The sequence below is a fragment of the Rattus rattus genome, chromosome 12 (assembly GCF_011064425.1).
Source record: "Rattus rattus isolate New Zealand chromosome 12, Rrattus_CSIRO_v1, whole genome shotgun sequence".
In the NCBI taxonomy this organism is placed as follows: domain Eukaryota; kingdom Metazoa; phylum Chordata; class Mammalia; order Rodentia; family Muridae; genus Rattus; species Rattus rattus.
In genome coordinates, this window is record NC_046165.1 from 61,950,981 (window position 1) to 61,963,422 (window position 12,442).

The 12,442-nt window shown below is 47.3% G+C and overlaps 1 protein-coding gene across 1 annotated transcript in view; it reads left to right on the forward strand.

Moving 5' to 3' along the window:
- Positions 1-6,190: 6,190 nt before the first annotated feature.
- The window catches only part of LOC116913456 (guanylate cyclase soluble subunit beta-2), a 68,866-nt gene continuing 62,614 nt past the window's right edge, over positions 6,191-12,442 (forward strand). Inside the window, exons 1-2 of the mRNA XM_032917657.1 lie at positions 6,191-6,270; positions 11,434-11,507. Coding sequence (XP_032773548.1) covers positions 6,268-6,270; positions 11,434-11,507 — 77 coding nt within the window. The 5' untranslated portion in view covers positions 6,191-6,267. The remainder of the gene's footprint in view (positions 6,271-11,433; positions 11,508-12,442) is intronic.

The window sequence follows — 12,442 nt, forward strand, 5'->3', positions numbered from 1 at the left end:
GATGCTCCTAGGTTCTGGGTTAGGAGAACATCTCTGGAAGGCCGTTCATTTTTCCACCATACATACCCAGTACCACAGATGTTACCGAAGGCTTGTCACAGGAAAGTTTGTGTTAGTCACAGGAGGCTGACTGGGGCAAGAGTTTTCAGACTCCACAGGTTTCCTCTCATTCTGCAGGGTGCAGTCACTCTAGCCAGTGCCACTCTATCCCACCAGCAGGTGTCCTCTTGGTTGTACTCACCGTGACCTCAAAAGAGAGAGCTCATGGTCTGAGCACGCCTCAGTGCCTGGAACCACACTAATCACAAATTGTTGATGGTTTGATTGACAGTTTGTCCAAACGAACAAAGAGAAGAGCTCACGCTAAGGTCTATAGACAGCAAGCGACATCACCTTGTAAAGCGTTTGGGGAAGAGAGAGGGATTCAGGCTAAGGCTGTATCACGCATGCTCTGTGCTGGAGGATGTGTGGCAGGTTTGAGGCTGCTCAGAGCTTAAATTCATTCATGAGATACGAATGCTGAGCAGAGTAACCAGAGTTGCCAGAATTGGACCATGCTGAACTCTGGAGCAGAATAGAAAGATGGATGTGTAAAAGATGAACAAGCAGTAAGCAGTTAGCATTGGGGGTGTGCTGAGGACCCAGAAGGCCCTATTTATGCCAAATGTGAGTCTAGCATAACCATAGTACTTTATTATTATTATTATTATTATCATCATCATCATCATCATCACCACCACCACCATCATCATCATCATCATCATCATCATCCCCTAATTGTTTGGATTGACTTTGAGTCATTATGCCTAGCTCTGTTGTTATTTTTTATTTTTAATTTAAGTATATACATGTATATGCATATATATGTACATATGCATGAGCCTATGTGCACCTTGCATTTGCTGGTGCCCAGGGAGGCAGAGGACACTGGGTGCCCTGGAGTTGGAATTATAAGTAGTTGTGAGTCACCTACCTAATGTAGCTACTGGGTCTAAAACCTGGTTCCTATGCTAGGACAGAGTAGAGCCGTCCCTCTAGCCCCTCTCTACCTTTTACAGACAACCTCATTATGTAGCTGATAGGTCTAGAAGTCAATATGCAGCTTCCTAACCGCCAAGACTAACGATGTGCGCCCACCAACATGTCTGGCATCATCCGTATCATCGTTGACCTGAGGTGAGACCCAGGCTGGACTCGGACCCGCTGTGCTGTAATGATGTTGGAGTGACAGTGCATGTCACATGCGCGGCTGTAACGCTCTAACTTAGAGTGCTAAAGTGATAATGAGATGATCACTGCCTGTCAGAGCACAGGGCCCATAGACATCATTAGCTGGTTATAATGAAGGAGTATTAACTATCACCTAGGATACTAATTTTGCCACACACTTAAAACAGTAGTGGAAGACAATTTCTAAGAATGTTCTAAGCATCACTGGAGGAAGAATGATCTAAGAAAACCACTTCCAGGAAGACGCTGTGATGAAAGTGGCCTCCCCAAAGTCACAGGTCTGTCCCCTCCCCTCCCTCCACCCCCATGTCTGCGGATGGTTGCTCCTGGGTCCAGCTCCTGACATAGAATCAGAGTCCTCACAGCAGCAGCAGGGCACAGTAGGCGGTCAATATTGCAGCCAATGTCTTTTCAGCCTTTCAAAGCATCTGCGTTAACCAGCTATTTGCCATGTGCAATGTGACGTGTTTGCAATCAGGTCACCCGATTTCTTCTTTATCAAGGAAATCGGATTTAATTGAATTCGAAGGAGGTTGAATTTGGTCTTAAGTGAGGCCCTGCGTGTCACAGTGCTTTTAGATTAATGAACATCACCTTTACCTGTTCTCGTGTATAACAATGCAGTTACAGGACTATGACCTGGAGAAGATCCTAACCCTAATTTAGGGGTCAAGGCTAAGTTTTTCAGCGCACACTCCACATCCCGTTCTGAGATCTGTACCTATGCACCACTTTGGCCACACGATGGCGCTTCGCGTCCAGCAATTCCCGGTCCGCCGCGGGCTGATTTAAAAGGCAAGCTGAAGAGGATAAGCCAGCGGGTAGAGTTGGTTCGAGTCGCCGCTGGGAGGCAAGCTGGGCTCATGGGCAGAGGTCCTCACTGTGGACAAAGCTTACGTTTTTCTCTGATTTCCTGGATCTCAAGCAAAGAAGCTGATGTGAAATGAAAGGAGTAAGAGCTGAAACCCAAGCCCTGGTCCACACGCAAATCAAAACGCCATCTTCCTATCCATCTCTCTCTCTCTCTCTCTCTCTCTCTGGCTTGGAGAAGAGTCAATAATAAGTCAGTTATTATTGACTTTCCTAGAAAAGGGGTATCTATCACCTGATTCCCTAAGCTTCTGTGAGAGGGAACCCCAAGAGAGCCCCTTATTTCTCCGCACCACTGTTTGCGTCTTCCGAGGGGGTTACTGATAAGAAGACCAACTTTACAGGATCATAGTAAGGAGGAAAGGAAATCACGTAGAACCTAAGGATACTGCTCACACCCACTGGCGAAAACCCAGCAGTTTTGTGTGCTTTATCCTAGACCAAGAGGAGTGCGCTAGGCCCAGCACTGCGAGGCGTGAGATAAAAACGAACGATGACTTCCACAGCTGACCTGACGCGGTCTAAAGCACTACTGCCGGCTGTGATGTTTAGAGAAATAGACTGTCTTCCGGGGTTGGCTCTCCTGACTTGCATGATCAATTAATGCCTATGGAAATAGGACTGAAAGAAGCCCGGAGCCTTTGTTTCAGGCTGTTTTTATCATCATCATCACTATTAATTATTAGTTTGTTTTTGAGACAAGGTCTTACTGACTTGAGCTCCCTATTCCCTTGCCTCAGCTCTCCTAGTGGTGAGATTACAAACACCAATCACAACGCTGCTCTCCTGACTCTCTTGTTTGTTTGTTTGTTTGTTTGTTTGCTTGTTGAGCCAGGGTCTTGCTATGTTGTCCAGTCTACTGAGGAACAATCTCCCTTCTCAGCTTTCTACCTGGCAAAGGCCATAGCCAGTCCCATGGTGACTGGCTCAAAAGTCTGACTTTTCCCCCCAGCCTTACCTTTAGCTCAGTTATGCCCACTCAAGCCACCTTTTAGTAACACCCTAGCCACACCAGGGGAGACAGTCAAGTAGCACACAATGCCACACAGATGCAAATGCAAAACAGTCAGCAACACCAGATAAGGGTGGGATTTCTCCACACACGCAGATCCTTGCCCCTGCGAGATTCTTCTCGTTCGCTTCCTTTTTTTTTTTTTTTTTTTGGTTCTTTTTTTTTGAGCTGGAACTGAACCCAGGGCCTTGCGCTTCTAGGCAAGCGCTCTACCACTGAGCTAAATCCCAACCCCTCGTTCGCTTCCTTAACCAATAGCAAAAGCTTATTTAAGCCTGTGGTATCCTCTAAACAATGAAAGCTTGTTTCTCACTGAGCCAGGATGCTAAGACTGTCTTGCTGAGTCCGCTTACACGGTATCAGAAGTGTCTGATGAAGTTGTATTGACGACTACTTGTCTAATTGAAAGGATGATGACATCTGAACTTCGGGTGCTGGATGTGCACTAAAGGTTAAAATGTCAGACAGCAGAAGGTGTGCCATTCGGGCCACTGCCATGGAGTTTAAGAGCAAGCAAAACCATCTACAGGTACAGTGAGGAGAACGGTGGAAGGGGTTGGGGGGCAGAGAGCTGGCTGAATGGGGCACCAAGGGAACTTGCTTGACAATGCAGACACTCTGTCTATATTGGGGTATGAGTTATGCTAGTACATATATTTGCCAGAATTCGTAGGACTGTTCACTTCAGAGCAAAAAAGGCAACCACAAACAAACAAGCAAAACAACAATAAAAAAACAAAACAACAAAAACCCCCAATCACTCCCAAAAACCCCAGAAGACTGGTCTCTCAAAAACAGTGATCTTAGAATATACAGGGAAGCCCGTGATGTCATGGGAAAGGAGGGGCATCTTTCCATACAGTAACAAGTCCTCCCCAGCTGCTAGTACAACTGAAAATCATACGAAATGTCGGCTAATCTTGCAGACAGCTTCGAAAGCCAGGGACAGCCTTCCTTGTGCACATGCTGTCTGTGTCTTTTCAAATGTTTACAGAGTATTTACAAAGAGTAGTCCTTGGGGTGGCAGTTGTAATTAGGGAAACTGGCAGAGAAAATTAACACATACCATAAAAGAGGGATAATTAGTCCTTTGCCATATACAATATTATCAAATGGCATTCGCCCCGGAATCTGATTGGCTTACACACGCTGGCCTCACAGGGACGCCCCTCCCTCCCACCTTATTCTGGGTCTGAAGCTGCCACAATCCACGGATGATGGACCATATGGCACTTAACATCAGAATGAAAATAGGCTTGTGCTTCTTGTGTGAGATGCTAAAATTTATTAGAAAATCAGAAAGCCTAATTTCCACCAAGTTCCAGAGACCTACCATCTGCTTCATGAAAAAGAAAGAGGGAGTTTCGTTTTTGTTTTTTTTTTTTAACCATTTGCTTATTATGAAGCGTGAGCATGAGTGGTTTGTATGTGTTTGCAAAAGCAGGGTGGGGGTTGAGGGCTGTAAGGGGAAATCGGAGCAAGTACATTTGGCAGGGCCGAAAGAGCTGTCAGCTGAATAGGGTGGGAAGGATTTGGGAAGCATAATTACAGAAATCATCCTGGAGACATTTTCTCAGGACCACATGTCCTCTCCATATAGAATCAGCACAGAGTCCTCTAGCTTTTGCAAATATGCAAGATCACTCTTTTGGAGTGGAGAGGGGGCTTTGCTCAGTCCTGGTGTCTCTGAGAGTCTGACCTCTCCATAGAGCCGGTGAGGGCAGGAACAATGCCCTGGAAAAAGTCGAGGACAGAGGTGCCAAGGAAACTTTCTCAGGCAAGCGGCAGCTGGGTGGGCGAGGGCTGAGAGGAGAATGTGAGGGTCACCTTTTGCCCAGCTGGAGCTACTGAGACACACGGCCAGGTACCTACAGAGGTCGGTCTAGGCACTGATTTCAGTGATCTCAGCCTCCTGCATGGTCAGGTTTGAGAGATGCTGTCTTAACTGTGAGTCCCATTTAAGTAGCTGCTGTGGCCCTCCACCCTGTGTACCCAGGAGGTCTGGGAACTCTCTTCTTTCAGTTTGTTACATTTATTTATTGGTCATCTTGCCTTCACACCACAGCTGCCAGGTTGGCTGGAACAGCCTCTGGGGATACTTATGGGACCTGGTTAGTGGCTGGGTTTCTCATCTGTGACCCCAAGAAATACTCAGGAAGTAGATATCAGGCAACAGTTTACCTGGGTCTTCAACAGAGCAATGATTCAGTGGAAGAATAGAGTTTTCAGGCCCCAGTAGACTCCACAGCACAGGGTCGAGTGCTGGTTGAGGCAGGCATTTCTTGGATGATATCCAAAGCAGTTTAATCAGAAGCCTCCCAATAGACAGTATCCTGTAAGAGGCAGCCTTCCTGAGGGGTGTGCTTGAAGCCAACTTCAGGCTTTCGGGAACCTGCTTATGACCTGACTTTCAGAAACAACCCTGCTGGGCTCAGTCCCTAGTGTCCTCAAGCCTCAAGCTTCATGAAAAGTGACTTTGTCAAACAGAAGGCTGGAATTTCCGAATCTCGGAAAGAACCAGGCATGCCTTAATCCTAGCACTCTGGAGGCAGAGACAGGTGGATCTCTGTGGGTTTATGAAGGCCTGGCCTACATAGTGAGTTCCAGGACAGACCCGGTCTCAAAGGAAAGGGAAGGAGGGGTGGAGGGAGGGAGTGGGAGAGGGAGGGAAGAAAGAAAGGAAAGAAGAAAGAAAATAAGAAAGGAGGGAAGGAAGGAAGACACTTGAGGGTCTCGCAGGACTGGGACACTCTTCCTTCAAGACCCCCAACTTGCCACACACACAGGTGGTAAGGTAGTATGGCCAGCCCCAGAGTTCTGCTGCTCTCTGCTCCCTGGGGTACAGCTTCTGCGGGGACAGCATGGCACGGTTATTGGTTATTGTGTTGACACCTCAGGGGCATAGTTTGGGCTTCACACTCAACTCCTGGGAGAGCTTAGCATTGGAGATACTCGCCCCTGTGGTGGCAGGTGGCAATCCTGCCTGTTCCCAACAGGGGCAGCCCAGCTTTTACTCCCTGGGCAGGGTTCAGCAGAAGGCAGAGGTTAGATCCTAGCTTCACTGCAGAGCACCTCGGTTGCTACACGTCCACATCCAGAGACTTGGCAAGAAACTTTCTGTGCGGCTCCAGCCTGGAGACACATCGCTGGACACTATGGTAAGCAGCTGCTGGTGGCCTCTGTTCTGCTGAGACAGAGCCTCCCTGACCCCAGGCGTAGGCAACTTTATTCAGGTTTTTGACAAAAACAACCCCAAAGTAATACAACTCAGTTTGTAAAAGCCCAGGCATGGCATTTCAAAAGAAAAGTGATTTCAGTTTCGAGTTAAAAGTCAAGCAAGTTTTACGAATCATAAACACTATCTGCCTTCCTAAGCCCATTGCTTTTCAAGGTCAGCCGCCCAGATTGGCTCTCCTCTCTGCCACTGAGTATGGTCACTGGATCACCTCACAGTCTGAGTTCTTCGTGTCCACCAATCCTGGCTACCTTATCATTAAAAATGTCAATTTGAGGTGCAATTCTTCTTTCCGCGAAGAGTCCTAAAGCACTGGGAAATGACCATTGGGTAGCAGCTGCCACCCACCAGCAAGCTCTGTCACGAGGCGGAGGGGCAGATTTTCAACAGAAACGAGGCATTCGCACTGTCTCAAGTTACCTTTAGCAAATATTTAGTAATTGCTGAGGAAATCATGGTAGGCTTAGCGTAAAGGATCACAGCAGATCTACTGTAGCACATCCACCATCCCATGGTGCACCATCACGGGGTGGACAGTGGAAGGTGATGTGGAGACGGGACAGGAAGCACAAGAAACACACATACACACACCCACACATACACATACACACACCCAAACCTATACACAAAATCAGAAACTGTAATACATAAACAAAAGACAAGAAAGATTAAAACAGCCCAAACAGAGCAATGTGGGACAAACTAAAACCAAAGCAAGCAAACAAACAAAAACAAACAAAACAAAACAAAACAAAAAAAACACAAAAAAGAATCTACAAAAGTTCGTTTTGCATTGGCCGTCTGCTGCTGTGCATGGTCATATCTCGGTTAATGTGCCCAGCCTTTGTACGTGATGGTTGATTAGAAACCGTCTCGGTTAAGGATGGGAACTTGTACCTACTTTATCCCCTCAGATCTGGGACAAGAAAATTTAAAATATTCTTACATTTTTGGTTGTGAGCCTAGCCTTTAACTGCTGAGTCATCTTTCCAGCCCTCAAATATTCTTTTTTTTTTTCTTTTTTCTTTTTTTTCCAGAGCTGGGGACCAAACCCAGGGCCTTGCGCTCGCTAGGCAAGCGCTCTACCACTGAGCTAAATCCCCAACCCCTGCCCTCAAATATTCTTAAACAAAGAAAAATCCTTTGATAAAATTGCCACACCTTGTATTAATTATTCCAAATATGGAGCCCAGTCAATATTTTTGTTGGTTTTTTTAATACACGGTCTCTCGTAGCCCAGGCTGGCCTTTAACTTATCACAGAGCTGACCTCGCACTTTTGATCCTCTTGCCTCCACTTTCCAAATGCCAAGACTATAATCGTGCACTGCCATGCCTGGCTATGCAGTAGTAAGGATGGAACCCAGGGCTTTGTGCATGCTAGACAAGCACTCTACCAAGAAAGTCACAGTCTCATCCCCCAGCCAACGCTTCACGACATCTCCTCTCAGATAACGTTTGCATTGGTTTGGATCTACGCTTGAGTAGAAGACACAACTGTTGACTTGGTGTCTCTATCAATCATTTCGATATCTTACTAAGAAACTGCTGGTTTTGCAAAGGCAAATATTATATACTAGACTAGATCTCACTTTGAATATAAAAAGTAAATGTCTTACCTATGAGACAGAATCGTATGTAGCCCAGGCTTGCCTTGCACTCATTACATGCACACGGATGACCTTGAGCTTCTAGTCCTCCTTCTGTCTCCAGAGTGCTGGGATGACAGGCATAGACCATTATGCCCAGTTTCTGTGGGGTTGAGATCAACCCCCAGCTCTCATGCACGCTTGGCAAGTACTCTCCAGAGTTGCCATGTCCCCAGCCCTTTGGTGCATACTCTGGGAGACATGGCTCTTGGCACTGACAGTTGTCATGTGCTTCTATCCTATCATGTCCTTTAGCTCCAGGAGGAGGGATCATTCTGATCCCCGTTGTGAGATGTTGAGAGGGACCAATGTCAAACAGTGGCAACTTTGGCTTAGCTATCAGCCTTGAAGGGGTGACTCCAGAACCACTATGTACAACACAACAACAGCCCCTCCCCCATGCTGCCATCTACCAGATGCTATAATCCCCTGCTTAGCTCATGGAGCAGACTAGGTTCATAGAAGTTAGACAATTTACCCCAACGCACTCAGTTCTAAAGTACAGGCAGAAACCCGTGTGGCTCTACAGCCTTTCCCTCTAAGCTCCAGAATTCTCCTGGCCTCACTGAAGCTGAATTTCAGGATGGAGTGTATACCCCAGTCAACAGATGGCAGTCACAGACAGTGGGAGAAGGAGTCAGTTAGCCCTCACCATTTTGAGACAGCTTCACACTTCTTTCAAGCACAAGCCTTTCTCAGGTGTGCCTCAGGTAGGACCTGAGTATGTTCTGAAAGACTGGGATGGTCCAGGCCAGCAGGAAGCCCTGCTGACTTGTTGATCTGACTGGAATGCCATTCCGGAAGCAGTGCTTCAGAAAACAAGACTAAGGCTGGCTAGTGACTCTTGTCTATTTCCACGGAGACCTTTAGTGTCTATAACGGAATGAATGACAAGGGTGTCCCCTGCAGATCGGAGAGCAGGAGTCCCAGCAGCCCTGGGCACACTGTGCATCAGCCTGTTGGCTGCTTTATGTTTTTCCCAGCAACAACATCTCCTGTCTGCACCTAAGAAGAACATACTCCTTTTTCTCCCTTTTCCTTCCCAAAAGCTGTGTGGTGCTGAGTTAGAACTCTGAGGGTTTGTGCAGACAAGGTCAGCACTCCCTCCAGAGTCCTGGCCAGAGCTGAGAACATGACCACAGGCCTTAGAGGCTGTGTGGGATTCTCTGTGACCTATGGGGTTGGGAACCCAGAGACTATCTGTGTGAACCCAGACACTGCTGACCATCAAAGACAAAAAGCTGCGCTATTGTCTTACCAAATCCAAGGTGTACTCCCAAGCGCTTAAAACCCAGAAAAGATCATGGGGCTCCAGTCCAGAAGCTGTTGAGCTCCCCTGAGCCTCAGTTTCCTTTGCTGTGCACTGGTAGGTTTGGATGCAGATGGTGGCACAATGTTCTTACCTGATCCTGCATCCAGTTGTAAAGATTAATAGTTATGGTCTTTGTTAAGCTGGATTGGTTTGGAACACCTGGGGGTACTTAAGGATTTCTAGGAGTTCAGACTTGGGGCTTCAGTTTTGTGCTCATTTTCTTCGTGTGTTTATTAAATACCTGCTGTGTGCCGGGTACTATCTTGGGACTTCAACCAGAATTGGGGAAATGATTCATGCATCGTATCTTACGGAGCTTATGATTTAGCAAAGGAAGAAGAGGGACCCCTGTCTGTCACAGGAGCCTGCATGGTGGCGGGTAGGGAGGTGAGCCAAGGTTAGAGGAGTGTACACAAAGGTGAAGTGTGTACTTTACGTGTACGAGTGATTGGTGTCATGCTAGGGTAAGGGCACATCTAGGGAAAGGCTGGGGGAGGGGAAGGGGTAAACATGACACTGTTGTGGGAATTGGAACTACAGCAGGACAGAGGTCTGTTTCCAGGGTAGGGTCTGCCAGGGTGCCCCTCTGTGTTTGCTCTTTAAAATCTTTGTCACGGGGCTGGGAAGCTGGCTGAGTTGACAAACTGCTGGTTACACGAAGCATAAGGTCCTGAGTTCAGATGTCCAGCGCCTATGTAAAAACCTGATGTATATGGGTCGGGCCCGGGGGACCTGTAATTCTAGCACTTGGAGGTGGAGACAGGACAATCTCTAGAGCTTGTTGGCTACCAGCTAGCCAATCAGTGAGCTTGCTGGCTACCAGCTAGCCAATCAGTGAGCTTGCTGGCTACCAGCTAGCCAATCAGTGAGCTCCAAGTTCAGTGAGAGCCGCATCTGAAAACATAGGTGGAGAAGTGGTTGAGAAAGACACTGTACTATGCAACTTTGACCTCTGCTCTACACACACACACACACACACACACACGCAGAGAGAGAGAGACAGAGAGACAGAGATAGAGACAGAGACACAGAAACAAAGATAGAGACACAGACAGAGACAGAGATAGGCAGAGACACCAAGTCACAGACACACACCATGCACAAACAGAAGCACACATACACACATACCACACACACACACACACACACACACACACACACACACACACACACACACACACACACACACACACACACACCCCTATGGTGAGGACTCTGATGGTGCATCACAGCACCTGAGAAACAAAGGCAGGAGAGCTGGGAATCTAAGGTCATTTCTGCCTACATAAAGTTTGAGTCCAGCCTGGATTAGAGGAGACCCTGACTCAAAAACCTAAAATAAGAAACAGAAACACTCTGTAAGAATCCAGATATATGCAGTCAACTTCCAGCCAGACAGTGAGAAACAAAAAGATCCTTCGCTTTAGGAAGAAAACTTCTAGAACTCAGGTCATTTGGCCTGAATTCATGCCTGGGGTAGGGGCCCAGGAGTTGAGGAGGGTAGGGTGGCTGAATGCATTGGGCATGATTGGGCACTAAAGAGAGGTGCTTAGGAGCTCTTCCTCTGGCTCTGCTGGAGCAAAGAAGACAACAGAGAAGACGGAGCCTATTGCAAACGTCTCCCTGTTTCTCTGTGTTATCTTTGGGGTGTGAGCCTTGGGGCAGTGTTGCTCGAACACTGAGCCATACCTCAGCTCATCTTCCTCAGTCTGTTCTGCTGGTTCCTTTTTCCTCCACTGTTTGCTTCCTGAACACATACCCTGACCTAGATTCATTTTTATAAAGAAAACAATGTGTCTTTTCACTTCTCTTTGGAACCTGGTAAGAAGCATGTGCCCTGGGGTTCCCAATGTCTGATACAATGATTCGAACCCCCTCATCTAACCAACAACCTCCTATTTAAAGCGGGATCCCCTGGAGAAGGAAGCACCTTCTCAACGTGGTGTGATGGGAGCTCCAGCTCACAGGATTGCTGTATGCGTGCCATCAGCTGCAGGCAGCTCAGCTTTCTTTCCACCAGGAAAGGGTGGTAGCCACTCAGAGTATAGAGAACCCCGGAAAAAGCCTCAGACAGGTCTACCGTGGTATGCTTCATTCTCCAAAGTCTTTCTTCCTTTGTGTTCTAGTATGGATTCATCAACACCTGCCTGCAGTCTCTTGTGACAGAGAAATTTGGTGAGGAGACATGGGAGAAGCTGAAGTAAGTACCCCTGGTGCTGTTGGCTTGCCTTTGTTTTGAATAGCTCTAGTGTTTTGCTGACTTGACTGAGACAGTTGAATGGGTGACTGTACTACTTGAACTCTCAGTGAGGTTTAGTGACTAAGACATCAACTGTACATGCCTTAAATGCAGTAGCTAGACAAAGAAGACTCCTTAACCCATATCTGGGTTCTTTTTGTCCATGCGCATGTATGTGTGCATGTATAAAGTGTGTGGGTGCATGTGTGTTTGTGTGCATGCGGAGGCCAGGGGTCACCATTAGAGGCCTTCCTCAGTCAACCTCTACTATCTTGTTTGAGACAGGGTCTCTCGCTGAACCTGGATTTGGCTAGACTAGCTGGCCAACAAGTTCTAGGGATGTGCCTGCTTCTGCCTTCTCCCAACCCCAGGCTGGGGTTACAGACATGGACCACCATGCCCTGCTTTTATGTGGGTGTTAGGTACTCAAACTTAGGTCCTCGGCTGTGTGACAAGCACTTCACTGGCTAAGTCATCTTCTCCGCCCCACATATGTTCTCTATCTCTAATTCATGAGCAAACTTCCATTCGTATGTTCTCTCTCTCTCTCTCTCTCTCTCTTTCTCTCTCTCTCTCTCTCTCTCTCTCTTTCTGTGTGTGTGTGTGTGTGTGTGTGTGTGTGTGTGTTTTTATGCCTCTGTCTCTCTTGCCCTTCCTCTCCTAATAGTAGGGATTAAACTTAGGGCCTTGGGCCATGCTAGGCCCTTGACACTGGACTACTCTCATCTTCTGCTGTTCATAATCATTGATGAGAAAGCAAATCATGTGTTGGGGGAGGGGAGAGGGGAGAGAGACACTAGGAATTGAACAGTCTTGAGTGCACTAGACCAGCATGCACCTCCTAAGCCACCCCCTCCCTCCTTACATGTTTTTAGATCGTTTTCAGTTTTCCCTTC